The 26,478-nt window shown below is 40.7% G+C and overlaps 2 protein-coding genes across 4 annotated transcripts in view; one reads left to right on the top strand and one right to left on the bottom strand.

Moving 5' to 3' along the window:
• The window catches only part of tlk1a (tousled-like kinase 1a), a 20,517-nt gene extending 1,322 nt beyond the window's left edge, over window positions 1–19,195 (top strand). The window contains 22 exon segments of the mRNA XM_061692638.1: window positions 3,984–4,105; window positions 4,198–4,269; window positions 9,691–9,729; window positions 10,436–10,511; window positions 10,605–10,648; window positions 10,833–10,928; window positions 11,004–11,096; window positions 11,179–11,271; window positions 11,407–11,517; window positions 11,616–11,752; window positions 11,959–12,147; window positions 12,967–13,033; window positions 13,342–13,439; window positions 15,048–15,129; window positions 15,220–15,311; window positions 15,402–15,491; window positions 15,593–15,762; window positions 16,270–16,405; window positions 16,498–16,609; window positions 16,693–16,800; window positions 18,252–18,332; window positions 18,334–19,195. Coding sequence (XP_061548622.1) covers window positions 3,984–4,105; window positions 4,198–4,269; window positions 9,691–9,729; window positions 10,436–10,511; window positions 10,605–10,648; window positions 10,833–10,928; window positions 11,004–11,096; window positions 11,179–11,271; window positions 11,407–11,517; window positions 11,616–11,752; window positions 11,959–12,147; window positions 12,967–13,033; window positions 13,342–13,439; window positions 15,048–15,129; window positions 15,220–15,311; window positions 15,402–15,491; window positions 15,593–15,762; window positions 16,270–16,405; window positions 16,498–16,609; window positions 16,693–16,800; window positions 18,252–18,332; window positions 18,334–18,423 — 2,198 coding nt within the window. The 3' untranslated portion in view covers window positions 18,424–19,195.
• Window positions 18,853–26,478, bottom strand: LOC133410953 (Golgi reassembly-stacking protein 2-like). 3 transcript variants are annotated; one of them, XM_061692645.1, is made up of 10 exons: window positions 26,284–26,369; window positions 24,353–24,420; window positions 23,742–23,835; window positions 23,474–23,677; window positions 22,533–22,619; window positions 22,322–22,452; window positions 22,123–22,225; window positions 21,949–22,045; window positions 21,809–21,886; window positions 18,856–20,079 (listed from the first exon to the last, which is right to left on the bottom strand). In XM_061692645.1, the coding sequence occupies exons 4-10, from the start codon at window positions 23,633–23,635 to the stop codon at window positions 19,847–19,849; spliced, it is 891 nt and encodes a 296-aa protein (XP_061548629.1). In that variant the 5' UTR covers window positions 23,636–23,677; window positions 23,742–23,835; window positions 24,353–24,420; window positions 26,284–26,369; the 3' UTR covers window positions 18,856–19,846. The 3 variants fall into 3 exon arrangements, with proteins under 3 accessions (XP_061548628.1, XP_061548629.1, XP_061548627.1); XM_061692644.1 differs by lacking the exon at window positions 24,353–24,420 and having other exon boundaries at window positions 18,853–20,079; window positions 21,809–21,917; window positions 22,013–22,045; window positions 23,755–23,835; window positions 26,284–26,478; XM_061692643.1 differs by lacking the exon at window positions 24,353–24,420 and having other exon boundaries at window positions 18,858–20,079; window positions 23,755–23,835; window positions 26,284–26,476.

The raw sequence follows: 26,478 nt of genomic DNA, 5'->3' as shown, positions 1-26,478 counted from the left end.
GGCCATTAATTAATGCCAGAGCTTTTTAGGACTTTCTCAAGTGTCTCTGCCATAAACAGGTGGTCAATGTGCTGAGCAGCATGGAGTTAAAATGACATTCAAAGCAAGGGCTATAAGGGTTCAACCGCTTGTTCTCGCAGGGGCTTGAATATAGATAATTCTAGTACACCGAGGCCTTCAGGGCAAACCTTTATAAAAACACATAACTGGTTTCTATTAATGTGTTGGAAACTTACTGGATCAAAAGGCCAAGGCTTGTAGTCCTATCTCATTGTGGCTTCAAGTGCCCCGAAGAGGCCTTAGAGAAAGTGTAAAAATGGGATCTTTGTCTTTGGCATATCAACAGAATTTTAACTCCTTTGGATAATCACCTTCACGAGAAAACCCAAAGCAGTTTTATTGACTTTAGGAGCAGCAGTCACCGGTTGCATCAGTTGTAAATCACTGCATCAGCTGTAGTAGCCAGCTAAAAGTAATGAGTCAGCAAGTTCTTTGGAAATCTTGGTAAAAGTCAATATGCACCCTCCCCCTTTTTAACAAATTATTTTCTACTCTTTTCATTGTCTCACTAACACTGTGAAACAATGACAGATAAAAAAAGAAGCAAGGTAGCTTGTTCCGTAATTGTTGTTTTATCTACTCTGTAATCGTATTGGTTGAGAGATTTATTGACTTCCGTTGCATTGTCCTTGCCCCAAGTTTGTTTTTCCCCCTCTCAATTGTTTTAGCTATAAGTGATCCCATTTGTTGGCGTTGTACTCCACTGCAGCAGATGGTTTCACAACCAATATGGACTGCAAATTCAATTGGCAACACTGTAGTCCCTTGTTTATTGTGGGGGTTATGTTCTAGAACCCCCTGTGATGGACAAAACTTTGCAAAGTAGCAACCTAAACCGTTTTATTATTTATATATATTTAAAGCTTTATTACCCTTCCCACACGCTCATTAACATTTACCATACTCTTATAAACACTTTCTATTAGGGTTGGGGCTATCGAATATTTTTAGAATAGATTATTCTACCGATCGTCTCTGGGATTATTTGAGTAATTGCATAAAAATAGATTTTTCATAATACAAATACAAAGTATGCATGTGAGGTGCAGGTATTATTTTTGTCCACTTCTACACTGATCTTCAATGTGAGTGGCTTCAAAAAGGGAGGGCATGGCCTGTGAAGTGACGTGGGAGTCAGCAAATGAGAGTGCAGAGTTTGCTGTTGTTGACTCAGGGGTAGCGGCTGGCTGTTAATTGGCTAAATTAGTCAGTTTGCATGTTGAGTATCGCTGGGCGTCAGATGTATGTTACGCATTTACCTATCAATCAATATTCCACCCATCCCTCCATCCATCCGTTTTCTGAACCGATTATCCTCACTATGGTCACGGGCGTGCTGGAGCCTATCCCAGCTATCTTTGGGCGAGATGCGGGGTACACCCTGAACTTGTCGCCAGCCAATCGCAGGGCACATATAAACAAACAACCATTCGCACTCACATTCACACCTGTGGGCAATTTCGAGTCTTCAATTATCCTACCGTGCATGCTTTTGGGATGTGGGAGGAAACCGGAGTACCCAGAGAATACCCACATAGGCACAGGGAGAACATGCAAACTCTGCACAGATGAGGTCAGATTTGAACCCGGTTGCACACAGAGAAATTCCCATCTCACACACACATACACACACACACACACACACACACACACACACACCTACCTTCTCTTACACATAACCCTGTATGTAAGAGCACTTAAAGGAAGGCACCTGAAGCACTATCTTTCTCTCAGCAATTTGAAATAATAATGTCAAATAATGACAGTTATAACAGTAATCATTAAAAGATGAGATAACAATAAAGTAGTTCAGTGCAAAGTTAAAATGTTAGTGTTATAATTGTGAAATGATCCCAAACTTTGGACATGCTGTCTTTTACGCACCCTTTCCTCCTGGTCCACGCTTATCGCTACACGAGTCTGCAGTAACATTAGTCCGTGTGGAAAAATTATCGCTGCAAAATCCCGGAATTAAAGGCAAAAAAAAAAAAACAGTGATTATAACATTAGATATGTACGACTTAAAAAAAAAAATGCGTTACAGTGAGGCTGCAAAAAGTAAACCACGATTTGGCAAGGGACGACTGCATCCACGAAAAACAGTTTTCCTGTCTCGATTTATAAATGTTCTTTCTAATTAAGCATCTTTAATAAAGCCTTGGACCAAGTTATTTAATACTGGGAGTTCATTGATAACTTGAGGTGCAGCTATCTAATGCTTTTATAGATATTTTCTCATCTCAATGTATAGATTGTCTTTCTAACAAAGCATTGTTAATGACACTTTCGACCACGTAATTTGGTTATGGGAGTTCATTCATAACTTGATAACACTAGTGTGGAGTATAAATAGTTTGCAATGTGCCAAATCTATCTAAATCCAAAAGCGATTACCTAATACACTCTATGTGAATAATGCCAGATGATCTACAATCTTAGGAAGGGATGTTTACATCACAAATTAATAGGGCCGACTTAGTTTCTGTTGTGAATCCTAAAACTGATGTCTTTTTTTGTCAACTTTGATTAAGGCTTGATTTATTGTGCAGTTCTGTTGAGTCTGGGCTGTCAGGTGACGTAAGACTTGGCAGTAGAGCTGAAGATGACAGTGCTTTGCATATATACAAAATACAATGTGGATGTGAGTGAAATTGGACTTGACAATCGAAAACAAATGTTCACTACTGAGAAAACTAAAACTCTGATTGTAATTGTATCTCAGAGGCACATATTCTGGCACTGTCCACTGCAGACATGTTTTCGTGTGCAAAACATGTCACATTTTTTGTTTGGAGCATCAACAACAGCAGCAAATAACGGGCCTAAAATGGCACCATCTCTTCATTTGGAACAAATGTATGAAACAAACTATAGTGGTCAAAACATGGATGAATGCAATCTATCGAATTCTATTAAAGTCTCAAATGTTTGTCAAGGAAAAGTTATTGTGAGGTATGTATTTATCGTTTTCTTATCGCCAACCCCAATTAAGACAATTTTACGGACCGTCGTAGCCGCTAAACAGTGACACTGAGACGCCCACGGAGTACGCCCCCTCATCGTTGGTTGACCCTCTGAGCTTTATCCAGAGAAGCGTGCACTGGCTTGAGTCATCACAACATCCTGTTTTGGCCGTTTTGTTTCGGCAACAAAAGACTTTGCGTCCGAAAACCGTAAATGCCCTTTTGGGTCGTTTTCGGCTAAAACTTTTAGATGACCGACCAAATTTTCAGTACATGCCTAGTGCATACCAAAAAGATTCCATGATAACAATTGATTCTATTTCGTCTGTCGGATCATCTGGCAAGTGGCCTTTCATTTATACATACAACTTAAAAATTAATCCAGAACAAGAAGAGTGATTACACATTGATGTATCTATACATAATTATGAACCAGTCTGTAGTAATCGGTCCGTGTATTCCCCCTTTTTTTCCATCCCACCTCTATCCAATGGTAACTTAGTCTTGCACTGTATTGTATTGTGTTAATATATCTAGTTTTATGAGTATATTTTCTCTGCTTAGTCTTTTGCAAAGCCACTGTCCAGCTTGATCTGCAGATACAAAATGGTTGCATCATTATCGCGGAGGTCTACTGAGGCTGCAGAGATGCTGGTGCCCTGGGAGCTCACGCAATAGCCTAATAAGAATTAATTATTCATCCTTGACTTGCTGTCGAAACATTGGTCCTGGACCTCATATGACATTTCTGCTTAGCAATGTGACTTGTTACAGACACCTTGTAGTGGTAACAGGAGTAAATATGACAAAAAGCGTGCGTGATGCCGAAGCATTGTTATTGCTTTTACAGTATTACAACACTGCTGTGGTCTGCTTTCAGATCTTGAGTGTGTCCTCCAGGGCAATTAAACTATTCTCTGGTAACCTAAATGAGCTCTCAATTGTTGCTAATATTCACAGGCGCCATGGAGGAGCTGCACAGCCTGGACCCCCGCAGACAGGAGCTGCTAGAGGCTCGTTTTATGGGTGGGGTCAGCGGCAGCACTGGTGGCAGCACTGGTAGCACAAGCGGAGGAACCAAAGTGAGTCCTCAATTTATTCTTATAAATAAAATAAAACAATCTTGAACATTTGTGATTGTGTATAATCTAAATTACAACACTTTTCATTCTAGGGTTTGACAAATAATGAATGTTCAAACCACAGTTTTGGAAGCTTGGGATCTTCAAGTGACAAAGAATCAGAGGTATTTATTTATTTATTTATATATATATTTTTTTTTACTTTTATCTTGGGCAATAAGTCACTGAATTCTGTTGATCCGGTCCCTCCTATTTTTTAATCCCTCCACAATGATGTGTACGAGACTCAATTTAGTGAGTGTATCTGAAGTGTCTTTCAATACAACCATGTTGTGGTTTAGATCTACAGTTACAAGCATTTAAACTTCCTCATCAAGCCAAGCAATACTCTCTTAACTTGTAGTCAATTATTGACTTTCTGAAACAATTTGTTCATTGGTCTACGATAATTTAAAAATACATTTAATTAAAACCTGATGAAAGATTCAACTGCAGAGCTGCCAAATGTTATGGAATATCCAAATTTTGTTACGGAAATCACTGAATGTTGACTCGTTACGCCGTAACACTGATTGTTCTGGATATTGGGAAAAAAAAATACGTCTGACATTACCAGCCCATCCACATTGAACAGCTGCTTGGTGCATGCTATTTTTTTAAAGGCGAAACTTCTCTTCGCGTCCGGTGTCAATGCATTGTAAGTCACTGATTATCGCCTCCATGCTAGCGAATAAGCTACACTTCTTAACATGATTCTTACAAAAGTGTCACGAAGGCAGGGCGAGGAGTGGATAGGCGAAGACGATGTCAAAGCTGTGCTAATTGCTAAGCTATCGTTACAAGCAGTCGCAAAACATCAAAATAAGTGATTTGTTGAAACAATACACTTGTCACATAGGGCTGGCTGAAACAGTGTTTTTGCGGAGAGTAACCAACTTTGCACAACAAAATAACAGGCAAATTAATACGTGTTTAGAGACATAAATATAAAATAATGCACGTCCACACAGGACGCCGTGTCTGAACCTGAAATGAATTAGTATGTCATTGCATGTCACTTCAGAACATGGGCAGGTTAAAACTATATTATCATTATTAATAAATATTTGTAATATAAGATGACCTTTATTAGTCCCACAATGGGAAAATTTGCATCGTTTCAGCAGCAATTGTGGATATAGGAAATATAAATATCATGCACAAGAAGACTTAATTACATTTCCTTTTTTATGCCTGGATCAGACTACAAGACCTAGCACTAACAGTTGTACGTAAACATGCCGGCGTTCTGTCGAATCATGCTGTAAAGGTCCGATTAACATTGGTTTGTACGCGTGAATAAATGGTAACTGCCTGCAAGTATGTTGACAATGGCAAGCCTAGGAGGGCGATGCGCCGGTCAGAATACACAATCTTATTGGTCGACGTCGAGGTGGGCTGTCAGAGAGTTGTCGTTGATATGTCACACTACATAGAAGATATCCCAAAAAATCAAACATGCGAAACTTTTTATTCTGGTGTCGTAGGCCTATAGTAGTGCCAAATTGTTTGTCGTTGATTATGTCACACTACAAGAAGTTTTTTAATTCCTGACAATATATGTCTGGCCCAATCTGGGAAATCTGATGGGATAGCTAATCGGGCCAATATCCTGTAGTCTGATCAAGGCATTAGATGTACTTCTTGTACGCATACATGTACATTGCACAAAAATAGAAACGAAACTATTGTCCGTACATCTATCCATCCATCCATCCATCCATTTTCTTAGCCGCTTATCCTCACAAGGGTCGCGGGAGTGCTGGAGCCCTATCATAAACTATCCAATTTAGTCTATCAGCTATTTTATTTGTTTGTTTGCAAAATAGAGTGAGTGCTGAGTTTTAATTTTGGCGTTTGAGATCTGATTAAGCTAATGCAGCCCTATGGGGGGGCACAAGCCAGTGCAAACTGTAGGCTGTCAGGCCGAGCCCGGATAAATGCAGATGGTTGCGTCAGGAAGGGCATCCGGCTTAAAACTTTGCCAAACAAATATGAGCGTTTATCCAAAGAATTCCATACCGGATCGGTCGTGGGCCCGGGTTAACAACGTCTGCCACCGTCAACCTGCAGGGCGCCGGTAGAAATTCAGCTAGTGTGGGTCAAAGTCGAAGAAGAAGAGGTGGAAAGCGGGTTCTTTGGCAGAAAGAGAAGAGGAAAGGACAGAGCCTAGAACTGAATGTGGGGACTTTGAATGTTGGGACTATCACAGGAAAATCTCGGGAGTTGGTTGACATGATGATTAGGAGAAAGGTTGATATATTGTGTGTCCAGGAGACCAGGTGCAAAGGCAGTAAGGCTAGAAGTTTAGGGGCAGGGTTTAAATGATTTTAACATGGTGTGGATGGGAAGAGAAATGGAGTTGGGGTTATTTTAAAAGAGTTGGCTAAGAATGTCTTAGAGGTGAAAAGCTCGAGTGATGAGGCTGAAACTTGAAATTGAGGGTGTTCTGTATAATGTGATTAGGGGCTAGGCCCCAAAGGTAGGATGTGACCAAGAGGTGAGAGAGAAATTCTGGAAGGAGCTAGACGAAGTAGTTCTGAGCATCCCAGACAGAGAGAGAGTTGTGATTGGTGCAGATTGTAATGGACATTTTGGTGAAGGAAATAGGGGTGATGAAGGAGTGATGGGTAAGTACGGCATCCAGGAAAGGAACTTGGAGGGACAGATGGTGGTAGACTTTGCAAAAAGGATGCAAATGGCTGTAGTGAACACTTTTTTGCAGAAGAGGCAGGAACATAGGGTGACCTACAAGAGCGAAGGTAGAAGCACGCAGGTGGATTACATCTTGTGCAGACGATGTAATCTGAAGGAGGTTACAGACTGTAAAGCAGTGATAGGGGAGAGTGTGGCTTGACAGCATAGGATGGTGGTGTGTAAGATGACTCTGGTGGTGGGGAGGAAGTTTAGGAAGACAAAGGCAGAGCAGAGAGCCATGTGGTGGAAGCTGAGACAGGATGAGTGTCGTGCAGCTTTTCGGGAAGAGGTGAGCCAGGCTCTCGGTGGATAGGAGGAGCTTCCAGAAGACTGGACCACTGCAGCCAAGGTGATCAGAGAGGCAGGCAGGAGAGTTATTGGTGTATCTTCTGGCAGGAAAGGAGAGAAGGAGACTGGGTGTTGGAACTTCACAGTACAGGAAATCATACAAGGAAAAAGGTTAGCTAAGAAGAAGTGGGACACTGAGAGGACCGAGGAGAGGCGAAAGGAATACATTGAGATGCGACATAGGGCAAAGGTAGAGGTGGCAAAGGCCAAACAAGAGGCATATGATGACATGTATGCCAGGTTGGACACTAAAGAAGGAGAAAAGGATCTATACAGGTTGGCCAGACAATGGGATAGAGATGGGAAGGATGTGCAGCAGGTTAGGGTGATTAAGGATAGAGATGGAAATATGTCGACTGGTGCCAGTAGTGTGCTCAATAGATGGAAAGAATACTTCGAGGAGTTGATGAATGAGGAAAATGAGAGAGAAGAGAGAGTAGAAAAGGCAAGTGTGGTGGACCACGAAGTGGCAATGATTAGTTAGGGGGATGTTAGAAAGGCATTAAAGGTGATGAAAACCGGAAAGGCAGTTGGTCCTGATGACATTCCTGTGGAGGTATGGAAGCATCTAGGAGAGGTGGCTGTGGAGTTTTTGATCAGCTTGTTCAATAGAATTCTAGCGCGTGAGAAGATTCCTGAGGAATGGAGGAAAAGTGTGCTGGTGGCAATTTTTAAGAACAAGGGTGATGTGCAGAGCTGTGGGAACTATAGAGGAATAAAGTTGATGACCCACACAATGAAGTTATGGGAAAGAGTAGTGGAGGCTAGACTCAGGACAGAAGTGAGTATCTGCGAGCAACAGTATGGTTTCATGCCTTGAAAGAGTACCACAGATTCATTATTTGCCTTGAGGATGTTGATGGAAAATTACAGAGAAGGTCAGAAGGAGCTACATTGTGTCTTTGTAGATCGAGAGAAAGCCTATGACAGAGTACCCAGAGAGGAACTGTGGTACTGCATGCGGAAGTCTGGAGTGGCAGAGAAGTATGTTAGAATAATACAGGACATGTACGAGGGCAGGAGAACAGTGGTGAGGTGTGCTGTGGTGTGACAGACAAATTTAAGTTGGAGGTGGGACTGCATCAGGGATCAGCCCTGAGCCCCTTCCTGTTTGCAGTGGTGATGGATGGGCTGACAGATGAGGTTAGACTGGAATCCCCATGGACCATGATGTTTGCAGATGACATTGTGATCTGCAGTGAAAGCAGGGAGCAGGTGGAGGAACAGTTAGAAAGATGGAGGCATGCACTGGAAAGCAGAGGAATGAAGATTAGCCGAAGTAAGACAGAATATATGTGCATGAATGAGAGGGGTGGTGGGAGAAGAGTGAGGCTACAGGGAGAAGAGAAAGCAAGGGTGGAGGACTTTAAATACTTGGAGTCAACCGTCCAGAGCAATGGTGAGTGTGGTCAGGAAGTAAAGAAACTGGTCCAAGCAGGTTGGAACGGGTGGAGGAAGGTGTCAGGTGTGTTATGTGACAGAAGAGTCACATCTCTGCTAGGATGAAGGGCAAAGTTTATAAGACAGTGGTGAGGCCAGCCATGATGTCCGGGTTAGAGACAGCGGCACTGAAAAACAACAGGAAGCAGAGCTGGAGGTGGCGGAAATGAAGATGTTGAGGTTCGCTCTCGGAGTGACCAGGTTGGATAAAATTAGAAATGAGCTCATCAGAGGGACAGCCAAGGTTCGATGTTTTGGAGACAAAGTTGGAGAGAGCAGACTTCGATGGTTTGGACATGTCCAGAGGAGAAATAGTGAGTATATTGGTAGAAGGATGATGAGGATGGAGCTGCCAGGCAAGAGAGCTAGAGGAAGACCAAAGAGAAAGTTGATGGATGTCATGAGGGAAGACATGAGGGCAATTGGTGTTCGAGAGGAGGATGCAGGAGATAGGCTTACATGGATGACGCGCTGTGGTGACCCCTAAAATGACAAGCCGAAAGGAAAAGAAGGCGGCGATCTGGTTAATTTGCTTTAATAGACTTGAGGTTTATTCATTTATTTATTGTCTCACCTCCCCAGGGTTTGAAAATTGGCCAAAGACAATTAATTAATCCATAGACAGATATTTTTGATGCTGGAACGTCGAAATCTTATATGCTGTTATTTTGATTCAGGGTGCAGTTGCGTTCACCATTACAAGGTTGATGTAATAACAACATTAAAATGACAAATATTAAAGCCATAATGTATTAATAATTATGATTAAGACTGTCGGCAAAAAATCTTGACAATTTTGAAAATATGGAAATCCAGCCAAATTTGGACACATTGTTCTAGAAGCTAATTTTTATGTTGTCAGCTAAGGGAACTGAAATGAACATGCTCAGGAAACCTAATGGGCTCTTCTGAAAAATACGTTGAAATAAGGTTTTGGTTTGATATTCGTCATAATTTTTTAATGACTATCAACACTGGAAAATGTTTTAAGTTATGAAGTAAATAGAACTTCTCACTGTTGTTTCTTTTGGCTAATACATCTCTGTCTCTTGTATTTTTAGGGTTCAGATGTGAAAAGAGGCGGTTCGCCAGCTTACTCAGTGAGTTTTGGGTCAAAAGAGAATATATTTTGCTGTTACGATTTCACAAAAAAAGTGAACTGAATGTAAATTTTCACATCGAGCTAATTAACGGTATTACTTCCCACAGGGAAAGCAATGATATACATCTTTTTTCGATACTAAGGTTTCACTCTAGTCTAGATTTACCTTAACTAAGATTACATAACTGGTGAGTTTGCCAGGGAAAGTGTAGGTAATTGCCCAGCAGCCTGGCCCAGGTGTTATTATACAAGAATCCTAGACTCATAGTCTGAAGCACTATAGTCATTTCTCAAAAAGACAAGTCATTGTGAAGCTGCTCCCATGTGTAGGAGTTCTAAGTGACTGTGACTGATTTCAAACTGCTCTAAATTGCTAGAGGACTCTGGATCATTTGCACAATTGTCAAAAAAAATAAAATAAAATTTGTATCAGCATTACCAGTAACCTTTCATTGCTCAGTGACTCTCCGTACTGTGTTTTTATGTTTTTATGTCTCGAAAGCATTTTCTGTCAAATGGCTGTCTGTTGTTGTACTCGAGTGGCTCCAACTATCGGAAACAAATTCCTTGTTTGTTTTTGACATAGTTGGCAAATAAAGATGATTCTGATTCTGATGTGTGACAATTACCCAGATGCAGCACTAGTTTAGAAAGTTTGTCATAATTGTTTTGTTTTTTGAATTAAATAGAATAACTCTTTTCAGACTCCAGAGAAGAAGCAGTCTGAAACACCCAGAGGCAGAAAAAGAAAACCTGACATTCAGTCAGAGAGTAGCCAAGGCAAGTATATTTTTGTTACTCTCTTATTACAATGTTCAATATGTGAAAATAAATACGGCTAACATAATTTTTCATTTTCTTTTCTCTCCATAGGAAAGACAACTGCGCGAGGCCCCAAAATAAGTGATTATTTTGATGTAAGTTTTCCATTTTGTTGTTAGTTGGTTGAAAGGAAGTGCTGTTTCAATCTTATTTCTTCATGCTTTAAAAGGAAAAAAATAGCAGAATGGAAAAACAAAAAGCACTGGCAGATCTGCTACTCCCAAGTGTTGTCAGTGATCACTTTTGCTCAGTCTTTGTCCTATTTTTTCCCCCTTCTAGTTCCAGGGTGGGAATGGGTCCAGTCCGGTGAGAGGCCTCCCACCAGTGATTCGCTCACCTCAGAATTCTCACTCGCACTCCGCTCAGGGCACTGCTGTAAGTTGTGTCCAAATGTCTGTGTTGTGCTTCATTTGGAGTTGGGCTTTCTCACCACAAGTGCTATCTCTTTAGTTGCAGGGTAGACAAAATAGCTCATCTCCCACCAGTTTGTCCTTTGGTGACCACATGGCACATCCAAAACAACTAGCGGTCAAATTTGTTCAGGTGAAGGGACTCTCTGGTCGTCTTGTCACTTTGTAGTTGTTTATAACCCACTTTTGTCTAACCCTTTTCCATTTCCAATCAGACGGACCTCACAGTGTTAAAGTTGGCCGCCCTTGAAAGCACTAAAAATCTAGACCTTGAGAAGAAGGAGGGGAGAATAGATGATTTGTTACGGGTATGCAACCATTTGTTTGAAATATTTTGTCTGAAAAACTTTACACACACAGCTAAAACTAAACATTTGTTTCACTTTAAATAACACAACTGTACAATTTGTCTGGGTACTGGCTAAAAATGTTCTCCTTTATAGGCCAACTGTGATCTCAGGAGACAGATAGATGAACAGCAAAAATTACTTGAAAAATACAAGGAACGCTTGAATAAATGCATCACCATGAGCAAGAAACTACTCATAGAAAAGGTACATTTCAACTTACATTTCATTGCCATGTCTTATACAAAATCAATGTTTGTTTGCGCAGTGTTAGTTGTTAACCTCTATTTGTAACGGCTCGACAGAGCAACCAAGAGAAGCAGGCCTGTAGGGAGAAAAGCATGCAGGATCGGCTCCGTCTGGGCCATTTCACCACAGTGAGACACGGAGCATCGTTCACTGAACAGTGGACCGATGGCTACGCCTTCCAAAACCTCGTAAAGTGAGACACTGTCATGGTGTTGACATTGCACGTCTCCTTGAGCAGATATAATATTAATTTATTATTAATTTGCTGAGAATGCAATAAAAAAATGCTTCAGATATCTGCTATTGTCAAACCAAATAATATTCTTAGTAAATGTTTTATAAATTTCTTAAAAAAAAAAAAAAGTGTAGTATCATCAACATTCCCTTTTTGCTTTCTAGACAGCAGGAGTTGATCAATCAACAAAGGGAGGACATTGAGAGGCAAAGAAAACTACTAGCCAAGAGGAAACCACCTTCGTCCAGCAACTCTCAAGCACCTGTGACAAACTCTGAGCCAAAGCAACGCAAAACCAAGGCAGTGAATGGAGCAGAAAGTGATCCTTTCCTGAAACCTAGCCTACCTCAGCTGTAAGTTCATGTGGTGTTTAGGACAGGGCGATTATTTAAACGTTGCCATTTCACATTGCTTTCATATTACCAAAAAACCCGGGTATGTCTGAGACAATAACCAAAGTTCTGGAACAAGGTTCAACATTGTAAACCGTGTTGTCACGATACCAAACTTCTGACTTTGATACTATAACTGCACAAAGTATCTCTTTACTGATACTGTAACCATACCACAGCAAAAACTTAAAACATCAGTGAAAGCAGAAAAATGTGCCATACTATTATTGTGTGGAGCCACAGAGGCTTATTAATGTCTACCGCAGTGCGCTAGTCTGGCTTTTGTTCTTTCCACATACAAATACTGAACATATTTAACAGGAATGAACAGCTTGAAGTAGACTTTCTCTTTTTTGGGGCAAACTGTTCGCTATCTGCTGAAATATACAGCGGTACTGGTACTAAAATTATGTGGTATCCTTTCATTTGTGACAGAGATGTATCGCAGTACTTGTCTAGTAGAGGTATACCGTGCACCCCAGGTAAACTGAAACAGAGAAAATGTTGATTATTTTCAGAAAATGGTAAAGCGGAAAGTAAGGGTAACACAAAATTTGAGCCCATGCTAAAATTTCTGGACTCAACTGTAGACCACAGTACAAGCCCTTGAGAAGGAATTGTCCATTGAAAGCACTCTGTATGCATTTTGGTGTACCACTTGCACAGCAAATTCAGTGATCTTCAGCAGTCTGGTTGGTTAATTGTACCATAACAGAGTAAATTAGTAATAGAAATAATCATGGGCTTTGTTTTTCCTCCATGTTTGTGTCTCTTGTAAAGGCTAACGCTAGCTGAGTACCATGAACAGGAGGAGATCTTCAAACTGCGACTTGGACACCTCAAGAAGGTTTGTTAATCAATGACCATGTCTATTATTAAATAGATCATCTTGCAGGAAGCAAAACATGACTAAAAAGCACTTCAAGTCTGTAAATAACAATATGTAGCAAAGGCAGCATTTTCAATATTAGGATAGTTGACCATATGGTTGTAGAAGTTTGTATTGTTTTTGTAATAACAAACAAGACTATACTAAGCCATTCATTAATATTCACCACTGCTCATCAGCTGTGGACAAGCAGGGTTTGATGATACCCTCTCCTTGTAGTCACCATTCTGAAGTTCCTTGTGTTTTTGCACTTGAATCTTTTATAGGAAGAAGCAGAGATCCAGGCGGAGCTGGAGCGTCTGGAGAGGGTGCGCAACCTTCACATTCGGGAACTGAAGAGAATAAATAATGAAGACAGCTCACAGTGAGTGAGAATGATCGTTTCTTTGCATTGACACCAGGGAGCTTGGCGTTCACAGTTTTCACACAAATCCAGTATTCAAGATATTGCTGTATGTAGAACCAACTATTAAAATAAAATTATTATTATTATAATGTTATTATAATTATAAAAATATTTATGGGTCAAATCTAGATCCCAGTATGAAACAAATGTAACTGCAATATGTGAAAATGATTTGGATGTACTAAATTAAAAGAAGAAAATCTCCAGTAGGTATCAGTATGACTGGATGCTGGAATTTCCTCTCAGGATTAATTAGGTATCTATCATTTGTCTATGATGTACAGTTTAGAATGCTATTGAGCAAGAATACATTGGTGGTATGATTGTCACAGTTTGGTGATTCTGTAAAAAATGTCTAAAGTTGAAGAAGGGGGTGGTATAATTCCAAGTTAGACATTCTGGGTTGGGGGGGGGGGGCTGGTGTTGCTTTAAAGTTCCACATAACCTCCAGTTAGTCATGAATACAGACGAGAACAGAACATACAGTATATGAGGTGTGTCAGATAAGATTACATTATACGTACCAATTTTTAAATGGTTAAGTTAATTTAAAGCGTGGATGAAAACCTTATTGGCAGTGTTGTACCTGAACAAGTTCAATTAACGAAAGTTCATGAACAAATTCATATTTTTGGTGAACATGAACTGAACTTTGTTCATTTCTGACTGATGAACGTTATTGAGAACACTCTCATTCTGGCGTCAAAGAACGGTTTTCGAACAAAAGTTCATTTTCATTCAAGAGTGCCAGGTTTTGTTAGGGACATCAGGACAAAACCCGTCTGGGCACACTATATACGAGCCTTCGAATGTCGGGGATGAATGCGGTATTTGGCAACCGCCATTCATGTTTACATTCAGCAGGCACTCACAATGTGTGCGCGAGGTGCGTTCAGGAACACTGGGTAAATGAGAGCTAATGTGTTCTTTGGTTGTTTTGTAATGCAGTACATCATTGTAAAAATTTAATATTAGGAAAATCATTTGTATCAGAATGAGTTAGTTAAAATACCGTGCAATCACACTGTCATAATGTTGAATTTATTTTGTTTTGTAATAAAAGAATAGATGAGATAAAATATTTTGTTAATATGGTCACCCGGAGCTGCAAGGAATGCAAAGTTATCAATGTCCGTTCACCATTGTTGCTGTCATACAGTGTTACATGTTTTTATTTGCATATTAAGGACAGAAGTCCTGTTTTGGTTTTAATTCCTCATTTTAAAAAACACCAAGTTTTTCCTCATATTTTCGAAGATTGTAGGGTGAAAGCCTATCAGCAACATATTTGGGGGAAAAAAATTAAATAGTTCATTTTTGGAACAATGAACTTTGTTTAAAAAATTTAACTATGAACTGAACTCGTTCATAGTTAAGCTGAACTTTGAACTAGTTCCCGTAGAAATTGAACTTTCCAAACACTGCTTATTGGTTCCAAAGTATTACAAAATGTGTTCATCGTTGGGTAATAAGTGGTTCTGCTACATTGATTTTACACGGATATGATAATAGTTCAGAATCTATTATCACCCCGTAATGTTATGTTTGTTTTCATTTCATCCACAGATTTAAAGATCACCCTACATTGAATGAAAGATATCTGCTCTTGCACCTTCTCGGGAGAGGGGGATTTAGTGAAGTTTATAAGGCAAGTCGCACACGTTATTGGATTTTTTATTTTATTTATTTTATTTTTTTGAGTGACATAAAAGAAATAACACCCTTCTGTGTCATGCAGGCTTTTGACTTGATTGAGCAAAGATATGCCGCTGTAAAAATCCACCAACTCAACAAAAACTGGAGGGAGGAGAAAAAGGAGAACTACCACAAGTATGTAGGCACACATTGAAAAACACAACACCTGATATGAAATAACTTGCTGTAGCATGGATCTTGTAAACGCTGGCTTTCTCTCTACAGGCATGCGTGTCGAGAGTATAGAATACACAAGGAGCTGGACCATCCCAGAATCGTGAAACTTTATGACTACTTCTCACTGGACACAGACACGTTGGTCACCTCATTAATTCCCTAATATTGTTTCTGAAGCAGCCGTAATGGTTTCGTTTGTGGTTGGACTTGGCCTTTTACTCCGCTGTCTCGTCTGACAGGTTTTGCACTGTTATGGAGTACTGCGATGGCAACGACTTGGATTTCTACTTGAAGCAGCACAAGCTCATGTCAGAGAAGGAGGCTCGATCCATAGTTATGCAGATTGTGAACGCACTAAAATACCTGAATGACATCAAACCCCCGATCATCCATTATGACCTTAAGCCAGGTAAATGTCCGCTTCTGACTTTGGTAACACCTAATCCCCCCGACCCCTCGGCTCACTGACCTTTCCAGATTTTAATGCACCACACCACTCGGAGGGGTTGGGGGAGGGGCACTGATACACGAGGTTTGCCTGCGGGGTGGCGTTGGGTCCCTGTGGGCTCCATGTCCCTGTGGGCTCCAACGGGTGGCTAGTTGTCGGGCCGCCTCAGTGGGGCCGGTGTACCGCCCGGGGTCCCTCAGTGTGGGACATGTCCCGTCCATCGGGCTGCTCTCCGGTGGACCCCTGGGCATTACAGTATTTGCTGTACGGAAATAATGACGATCTTGTCTCGATTTACTCATGCAGGGTAAAATCTGGGCCTGTTTAGTTGAACGCAAAGCTGTTATTCCTTGCAGGAACTGAAGCAACACACTGAGATGTTGAAATATAATTTTTAGACCAATTATGTATTTCATAGTTTCCCACGGCACACCTGATGATCTCTTAATGCTCTATTTTTGTTTTAAGGTAACATCTTATTAGTGGACGGGACAGCCTGTGGCGAAATCAAAATCACTGACTTTGGTTTGTCCAAAATCATGGATGATGACAACTATGGTGTGGATGGGATGGACCTGACGTCGCAGGGTGCGGGGACATATTGGTGAGAAGAGAAATCCTATGTGAACTGTCACAGTAAAAAAATATTAGTCAGTAGGCACTAGCTGAACCAATTCTGACTAAATCTGGTGTTAGGTACTTGCCTCCTGAATGTTTTGTGGTTGGAAAAGAGCCTCCAAAGATCTCCAACAAGGTGGATGTGTGGTCTGTCGGTGTCATCTTCTTCCAGTGTCTTTATGGAAGGAAGGTAAGGAGCAAAATGCGGCTAGTTCCTCTTTTTGAATATTTTAAAGTGTTCCCTGATGATTAAGAATTACTCCTTCTCTTCAGCCCTTTGGCCACAATCAGTCACAACAGGACATCCTCCAGGAGAACACAATACTCAAAGCTACCGACGTCCAATTCCCCGTGAAGCCTGTTTCCAGTAATGAAGCTAAGGTTTGTCTTGGTTTTATTGTTTAGCCAGCCAACAAACAGTGTTGCCACAGTTACGCCTTTTCATGTACATAAACATGAAAGGGAGTGACACGTATACACACACCATTGCTCCCACCACAGTAATTTTGATGCGAAGAGCGAGACAAATTTTTCTTACTACGTGACGTCAGTTGTGAAGCGTGTTCAACCAGCTCTCAGACGAAGTGGAGAGTTCTCACTTTTGATTGTAAATATTATTTTAACAAAGTATTGTAAGTCCTCCAGCGAGTCAGTCCTTACTCTCCGTGACCGATTGATGATCGCGCACTCTGTATGAATAATTAACCCACAATGTACTGTGTGTTTAACACACCAGTAAAACTGTCTTGTCTTCTTAATGTGTAAATTAAAAAAGTAATAACAATCAAATACCCTTCTTACTAAGGAAAATAACCAAAATAATGTGGCAACAGTGAAATCGTGCATTTCTTTGCATTTTTGTGTGCATTGGAGACTCAACAATCACTTCCCAATCTCTTTCTTCTATTTGTTGGGGGAAAAAAAGGGCGGTCTCTGTTAAATGCTACCGCACACTTGGACTGTCTTTTGTTTGAATCACGAGCTACAAATCACTGTTTGGTGAGAGACGTTGATGATGCAAAAGTGACTATTGGATTGAAGAAGTAACTGAACTGTAATTACTTTCCCGGGAAAAGTAACCCGTTACTTTACTCGTTACTCAAAATGGCGGATTTCTGGAGTAATGTGTTAAAAAGTTACAAAGTAACGCGTTACTCCAAAAATTTTGTTTGGTTAGGCGTTCGTTACACAAATACTAAAAAAACCCAGGCAACTTATGCGGTGTCACTGCCAACAAACATTGCATTCTTTTAAAGAAACTGACCTGCGCTTACTGCTTTTACGGATTTACCAGTGGGGGTTGAGGTGGGCCATTGTCTGAGTTTGCTTAGCCACAACCTCATGCATTTCATCAAAGGACAGTTAAACTACACTGCTTCGGAAAATTGATAGCAAGCGAGAGTTAACTGTCACCGCTAAGATTATTCTGAAAATGGCACTATCCTCTCACTGAAATCATCACCTCTTGTGCGATCCGACAATGCATATTTAAAAAAAAAACAGGTTGAACTTCATATCAATTTAGCCATAAATGATCTTGTATACCACAACCAGATCAAACACAATGTGAGAATGAACTAAGGATTGAAGATTGTTTGGTTCGGAGTTTGTTACACGAATACTCAAAAAAGCGAGGCAACTTGTGCGTAAATAGACATTGCAGTCTCACAATTAATTCTATATCCTTTGTCTTTAAGCCACAAGTGTCAAACTCCATGCCAGATCCGGCCTGCCACATTATTTTATGTAGCCTGCTTCAGCAAATCATGTACGGCTACGGAGTGTCAAAACTCATTTAAACACTACTGATTGTCCCTCCTCTTCCCTTTCAGGCCTTTATAAGGCGCTGCCTGGCATACAGGAAGGAGGACCGCATCGGTGTTCACCAGATGGGAAGTGACCCCTACCTTCTGCCCTCACATACGGAGGTCTAGTTCCTCTGGGAATCTTCAGATGAATGCAGCTGGCTCAGGAACAGCCTCCTCTAGCATCATCTCATACTGACAGCCTGATACTGTGACGCAGCCTGACCCAAGCGGACCCCCCCACCAATGCAGAGCGAGCATCTCTGAGGCCAGCAAGCAGCAGGAGGGAGTGGGGTGAGCAGATCTCACCTGCCGGGCCACCTCTGACTTCATCAACAGACGGACAGTAAAGGAGTGGTGTTTATTTTCTTTTTTTTTTTTTAAATTAAGAAAGGACATGGGCTTATCAGCCGCTTTGAGGAGACGACAAAAGCACTGAAACAGACTCCGTACCTTGAAGAAAATGTGAGTGGACACTGTTCAAATGTTGCAGAAGGCTAGAGTCCTGAGGGAGACTGGGCAACCCGCTGTTAATTAAGGTTTAAGGTTCACATGTACATGTTAGGCTTTAATTTGAGTTTGTTAGCCATGAGAATGTAATGTGTAGCATACAAAGAGCATCTAGTGTCATGTAGGCCGGGGAAGCTTTCAGTACTTCCGTTTCATGCACAAAATAACCAAATGTAGAATTGTCATAAAATCCTATGCAGGAATATTAATACAGATAACTTGGAAAAGTATATTCTGTACAGTTTCTCTTTTGGATTTTGAAATGCAGCAGTAACATGTACAAAGCGTTAAAATGTCCACTTGTTTAACAAAAAAAACAAAAAAAGCCTTTTTGGGTGGATTAGTTTTGCTGCTTTTGTTGCTCTTATTTTTTCAAGGGCTGTATATTTCACTTCGGGTACACATTGTATAGTTCCACTAAGAGTGAATAATAAATGACAGGAATTGCCCTCTCCCCCCCAAGTGAACTATGTTGAGTATGTTCATTTCAGTTTAATCCATACATCACTCATTATTACTGATCTCAGTATAGAGACGCGCTGTAGCGTTGGGAAGAAGTACATTATAACAGTTGAGCAGACACAAGATGCATGCATATAAATGTTTAATCCAGACAAAAATGTATCATTATACAATTGTTTATATCCATCCATCCATTTTCTGAACCGCTTCTCCTCACTTGGGTCACGGGCGTGCTGGAGCCTATCCCAGCTATCATCGTGCAGGAGGCGGGGTACACCCTGAACTGGTTGCCAGCCAATCGCAGGGCACATAGAAACAAACAACCATTCGCACTCACAGTCACGCCTACGGGAAATTTAGAGTCTCCAATTAATGCATGTTTTTGGGATGTGGGAGGAAACCGGAGTGCCCATAACCCATGTAGGCACAGGGAGAACATACAAACTCCACACAGGCGGGGCCGGGGATTGAACCCTGGTCCTCAGAACTGTGAGGCTGATGCTCTAACCAGTCGTCCACCGTGCCGCCACAATTGTTTATAGCACATCGAAATTGAGTACTGTATATATAGTTTAACCATTTTATTTCGAAATCCACAAAACCCTCCAAGCATCAATAGTTTGAACCTGCAAGTTCCAACAATCTGATCCTCACACAGTGTGTGGGTGCAAAGATGCGTCTGCAGACACCGTGATATTTATAGAGTCAGAGCTGATTACCGATGATGGAGTTTGGCTCAGTGAACCGATCATTTGGACAACAGTAGAGGGAGATGCTTCATCCTGTGTGACAGCAGCGTTTGCGCAAGAGGTTGGGAGGGAATGTTCCGATGAAGGCAGAGTGGAAGCGGAGACTGTGACTGACTGCTTTGAAGGGTGAACCTCTGGAGGCACACAACAAAAAGTCAAGCTCAATTTAGAATATTCACCTTTTACACTTACACAATGTGAACAGATCTCACGAGTTGATACTTCCAAATAATTATTAATTTAATGTTTGTAAGTGCTGTAGAACTGCACTGTATCAGGAGAGCACACATCGGGATGTGTGTTGATGGCCTTTAATGAGACAACAATGCAAACAAAACTTTTTTTTTTTTTTTTTTTTTTTTTTTTATAATCTACAGACATTTTAAGATCATTTTAGGATTTCTAAAATGTAAAATTTAAAAAAATAAAATAGCTTTGCCATAGCCACCTTCCAGTCTACAACCGCCAGTGGTGATTGGTAATGAAGTAAAAATACTTTTTTACTGTCCTTAAGTAGATTTTCCAGGTGGCTATTTAACGTGAATCGTTATTTTTCTGACATTTTTAATTCGTACATTTGAAAAAAAAAAATGTCTCGTCAAAATAGTCGTTACTTTTTAAATCTCTGGGATGATGGCACACAAAAAAATATGCAAAAAAAGTAAATGGAGAGCGGTAAAGTCAATTGTGTTTCAGATCATGAATGAGTTCTTCGGGACTTATAAGGTGGGGAAAAAGCAGACCGCAACTTGAACCACAGAGCATGAACAATGGCCCTCTCATTACACTCTGTAAGAGCACTGTGTTAGTTAATAACAGAGGGAAACTATTTTTATTATAACTACTATACGTGTACTGTGTGCAATCAACAGTAAAAAAACAAACAAAAAAAGTCTCCTTAAATACATTTCAGAGCCTAAACTTTTTATTTTTACTTCCATCCATCCATTTTCTGAGCCGCTTCTCCTCACTAGGGTCACGGGCGTGCTGGAGCCTATCCCCGCTATCATCGGGCAGGAGGCGGGGTACACCCTGAACTGGTTGCCAGCCAATTGCAGGGCACATACAAACAAACAACCATTTGCACTCACATTCACACCAACGGGCAATTTAGAGTCTCCAATTCATGCATGTTTTTTGGGATGTGGGAGGAAACCGGAGTGCCCGGAGAAAACCCACGCAGAGAACATGCAAACTCCACACAGGCGGGGCTGGGGATTGAACCCCAGTCCTCAGAACTGTGAGGCTGACGCTCTAACCAGTCACCCACCGTGCCGCCTTATTTTAACTGATGTACCAACATTTTATAATCTCTACTTTTAAGTAGTACTGTTTAAGTACAGTGTGAGAACTCTGAAAACTGCTACTGTTACAGGTAAACATGAAAACGGTGATCATGACCAAATGAAAATGTTTTACATGCAAAGACTGCCCAAGGATTACAAGAACTGTAGGGATGCAAATGGAACAAAATGTGGAGTGTTCTGTACCTACTGAGAATAGCGATAATTCGGGAGTAATTTACGCACCCACCCCACCCCTGCTCTGAAAAAAGGTTTAGAATTGCCTATAGATGCCACAAGATGGCGGAAAAGTGTTTTTTTCCCTTTTCCATTAGACAAGGCTACAGCATGACTAAATTAAGCTCCTCACCCAACTTCAACCCAGTTCCTTGCCTCCAAGATGCCATAAAATGCCACCAAAACAATATTTTATTAGACATGGCTTTGGCCTGGGCACAAAAACAGAATAGGTGATCTTTTTTAATTCAACCCCCCCACCCCCACAGCAAATAGTCCCACCACCCTCCCACAAGAAAACCAATGAGACAATTGCGAATATGTGAGGGAACACTGTACCAACCTTGTGTGGCAGCAGAATCGACTGACGTTTGAACACATTGTGGTGATGTCACAGGGTCTGTCGTGCTTACTGGTGCATCTAAGCAAAGCTGCAATGTTAACTCGACAACCAACAATATTTTGTAAAATGCTTCAGCATACCTGTTCGAACAGTGGTGAGGTCAAAAGCTGTGTTTGTCTGTTCTAATACAGTCGAAATACTCACTGGAATGGTTGGAATGACTGCAGTGAGACAAACCTGCTAATCCAAATGATTCCATCTCAGTGAATAATATCTGGAAACTTCGTAACACCCTTTTAAAACTGTTACGCTACCTCAGAGAAATTTTCATCTGGTGTAGGAAAACGAATCTTGTTCTTGGTGGAAGGTGTGGTGGGTACCCTGTGCAGGTAACCATACCCGATCCCACAGCCTAGACTGAAGAGACAATAATCTGGGCTCATCATTCACATCTGGTACTGCGGCAGCCTCGGCCTAAATTGAGTAGAATGGTTTCCATGGTGACTGGCATACCTGCCCGCTCCCCCCCAGTTACAATTTGGCCTGACATACACCTCACGGCACTCGACTGTGTCTGTGTTGTAGACGTAGAACTTGAGCAGTCTCCCTTCATGGCTATTGATGAGTTTGAAAAGATTTTCATTCTGTTGCAAGAAAAGACACAAAACAGCGGGTGAGCCTCTCACTATTGTGACGACGTCCATACCATGATCAAACTGGCTACCTTGTCCATGAAAGTTTCAGCTCCTATAATGTAGTCAGTATAGGCTCTGAGGCCAGCCAGGGCTGCAGGAGAGTTTGGCTCCACTTCCTAGACATTCACCAACACCACAAGAAGACATTGCATTTGCTTGAGAGAATAGTGGAGGACATCAGAGCAATCTGGTTGATTGATAAGCGCAATTAAAGACCCTGAAAAAGTGAATTCAGAGATTTGTTTCTAAATTATACATTAAGATAATTGCTGAAAGCATGCAAAGACTGAGAACTATGTCGTACTCAGTTGTGGAGATGTAGTGTTAAACTGTTCTACACAATTTCAGTTGTCCAGATTTTTTTGGTTATCTGTCGCAATTGCAAGCTACTTTGTTATTATTACTAGACACAAGACTGTTAGCTCGCGAGCTAGATTGTGGCTGGCGCCTACGGTCACGACGAGGAAAGTCCCGCAACGACCCAGTAAGATACAGTCCAGCCACTGGAGCCTTTAAGCGGATATATTTTTGCTGCTAAAACATTTAGGAATGTGCAGGTACAAGAAAAATATGTTCCGTAGTGGTATTTGACTGACAGTTGAGTGGGCGATTTTAGCACATTCAGTGGACACATCCACAGTATTTGAGAGCAGAGAAAATAGCTTGTTTTATGATTTTGAAACCTTGAAAAAATGAGAACTGGTATTTATAATAGTGTGCTGGTATGGAGTGGTTGAAATTAGGAAATGTGACACATATCCCGGTTTAACTCACATCAAGGTACCTATGCCACATATTGTTGCTGTTTAGCATTAAAAAAAAAATATATATATATATATATATATATAATTCAGAGAAAATTACACGTTGATACTTGGATGTCTTTTGGCATTACAGTAGCATCAGCATTCACAGCAAAATCAAATTATATATATATATATATATTTTTTTTTTAAATGCTTCTACTCACCAAGACATGCCAAACATTTTCTCTGGCTCCTTGAAAGTTGGAGAAGCGGATGCTGATCCCCAGAAGCCCTGGTCCGCCCCACATGCTGCTGGGTACGATCACAGTCTCCCTCACGTCTAGCGTCCTGCTACTGTACAACATCAGTTTGGTGGGTTTGTCCATGTTCCTCTCCAGTGCATCTTGGAGGCTGTCGTTCTCTTTGCTCTGTCACATAACACACGTGCATTACGTGTATGATATGGCCAAAGCTGCTTTTGACTGCACGCACCGGTTTAACTAACTAGTCTGGTATCACATATTGCGATGATGAAATCAAAGAATGGCTCCAGTCCTGCACAATAACCTGGAGAATTCTGCTGCACCTGCAAAATAATGACAGAAAGGGAGAAAAATTTTTTGGGGTTTCAGTCGTGGACAGTCAGAAACAGAAGCAGTGACCTACATTTACAGCCTAAATTTTAATATTTGTTTCATAAAATTGTGTTAATTTATTCCCAGCAGTCAATTTTCTACATTTTGTAGTTTTCTCTCAGGTGCACTGCTTACAGTATGTGCATGATATTTTTTTCCCGTCCAAATTGAATTTCAGCCTTTTTGTGTTGCCGTGTCAATCTAATCTGTCCAGGGCCTTCAGATTCAGTAGTGCTGGTTGATGTAATTTAAACTACAGGCCTTTCTATCCCATTTCGGGGGTGCTGAACCATGCCTAAAATAAATCCCAACACACCTAAAATTTGACAGATCGCCCCCAAAATTCATTTATTGAGCATCATTATTTATTTATTTATTTCATTTTAAAACAAAACAACATACAAAAGTATAAACCATACAGTACTTGTTTGAAATGTAACATTTTAACAACAAAAATACATCACACACCTATTGCCTCAAAAATGGTTTGCTCCACCCAATCCCTCTCACCTCTGGCTGGGCTCTGAGCGCTTTACCTGCACAGAGAAATATGCTGCCTTCCAGTGATGTGGCATAAGTACCTTGATGTGACTTAAACCAGGATATGTGTCACATTTCCTAATTTCAATCACTCCATACCAGCACACTATTATAAATACCAGTACTAATTTGTTTTCTGCATTTAAACATAGCTCAGTGTTTATGTTGTTAGGTAGGATTTAGCTGTCGTTTTTTCCCTTTTTTTCTTTTCTATCTCGGAAACGATTCAGGTGGTCAGAGACAGCACCATAATCCTCTGTATTGATTGGAATGAGAGAAGTTAGTTGTGTATGGAGCCCCAGACATGACAAGGGTAAAGCCTATTAACATTTTTTTTTGGTCATTTTAAAACACATTTTTACTCCTTTTAGGTCAGAGAGAGCGAGAGAGAGAGAGAGAGAAGAGAGAGAATTCATGAAACTAAGTTTATATTGTGTTTTACATCATTGCATTTATAAAAAAAAAAAAAAAAAAAAACATAGCCCCAAAATAAATCCAACATAAACTTTTGATACTCACTATAGGGTGGGCGTGCACTCTATCTTAATATGTTGTCTTCTCTCCAAAATAAGCGTTACAATATCTTTATTTTATGACTCGAATTCATTCTTCTTTTGCTGTGGCTCAACAATTAAATAACCTTGATTAGATTTGACGGTTGCGTCACAGACTTTCCCAAAAAAGTGTTGTGATTTTTTTTTTCCAGAACTGTAGGAATTACATTGCATTAAATATATATATATATATATATATTATTTTTTAATTTTTTGTTTTAAAAACTAAACTAACATTTGTCCTACCTGCCCGGGAGCTCAGCACTGCTAAAGCTCTGACTCTAGAATCGCCCCTGATTTAAACTATATTAGCAATGTTTCTTTAAACATTTAGACTTAAAATTAATCTCACTGGCCCTTGATGACATCAGCACCTTTCTGTCCTCTAATTGGTTGGTCATAGAAATACTTGTAGCCAACTTCGACTAGCAAAACATGTTTGTAGCATCTCTGGTGAGTATTTCATTTAAAATTGTCATATTTTTGTCATTTTATTTGATAAATATTGATTATGAACTGCTCTAGCTGATGTACATGGCACAGTTGTGTGCTGTTCTATTGCGTTTTCGTATATTATTGATAGTTTCTAAACTTACAACGTGATACTGGTGGTAGTAAGATAAAGTGGATAAAGTCGGGTAAGGCCACACAAAACAATAGAGAGAAAAAAAAAACCTCAGATACTACAGTATATGATGCTGTACTATTTTTTTTTCCACAATGGAAAGCCAGACAATATTCTTTATTTTCAAATGTCAGAATAGAATAGATGGAGCCAGTGCCATTGTACAATAAAGACCGTAGTGTGGCTGCACTTAGTAAATCAGCCATGAATTCGACGTGTACATCCCCATTCTGGCAAGTCACCACACCGGTTATTCTTGAAGCATCTTGTTAACTACTAGTTTAAAACAGGGCGCTCCCAAAGAGGCATTCACTAACCCCAACTCCAACCTTCGTCGTTTTTACTACCGTGCAAAAAAAAAAAGTGCTTAAAAAATACAACTTCTATGGAAATGTGTTTGTGGTTTTAAAACAACAAGGGGCGGAACTCACGTGGGGTTTAAACTGGAGGCAGTTAATAGACATAGAGCTCACATACCCGAGGGGACTTAACCGCAGCACGACGTACAGGTGACACTTTGTCAACACAATTTAATTAAATAAAATGTTGAAATAAAGTACAAGGAAATTTAAAGACACTCAAATACAAATCCCTGTATGGGATCTCCACAGTATTACAAGTCGCGATTTTCCTCCCACGGACAGTAATTTGCTCGACTTTTTGTTGAAGTAAGGACTTACTTTGAGGACGTGGTAGCCTTCGCTTCCCCCACCTGGTACTTGCACGCCTTTAAAGCCCCCCATGGAGCTCGTCAAGCCCCCCATGGAACTCGGAGGGCTGCGTTTGTCCGCAGTGGAGTGAATTGATCAGCAGGGTGACTGTACGGGCTGTGTTCATTTGCATGTCAACGTGTGTGGTTGCTGGTTGGTCGGAAC

This window comes from Phycodurus eques, chromosome 12, assembly GCF_024500275.1.
Source record: "Phycodurus eques isolate BA_2022a chromosome 12, UOR_Pequ_1.1, whole genome shotgun sequence".
Taxonomy (NCBI): Eukaryota; Metazoa; Chordata; class Actinopteri; order Syngnathiformes; family Syngnathidae; genus Phycodurus; species Phycodurus eques.
Note: the sequence above shows the minus strand (reverse complement) of the source record. Positions and strands in the feature narration are given on the sequence as shown.

What these genes read in the sequence shown, in the direction of transcription:
- LOC133410953 (XM_061692643.1), bottom strand. Translation starts at nt 26,367, where the DNA reads ATGGGGGGCTTGACGAGCTCCATGGGGGGCTTTAAAGGCGTGCAAGTA. An exon ending in AAGGCTACCACGTCCTCAAA is followed by an intron (nt 23,836 to 26,283) that starts GTAAGTCCTTAC and finishes ATTATTTTGCAG; the next exon opens with GTGCAGCAGAATTCTCCAGG. An exon ending in CTGAAACTTTCATGGACAAG is followed by an intron (nt 22,453 to 22,532) that starts GTAGCCAGTTTG and finishes TTCTTGCAACAG; the next exon opens with AATGAAAATCTTTTCAAACT.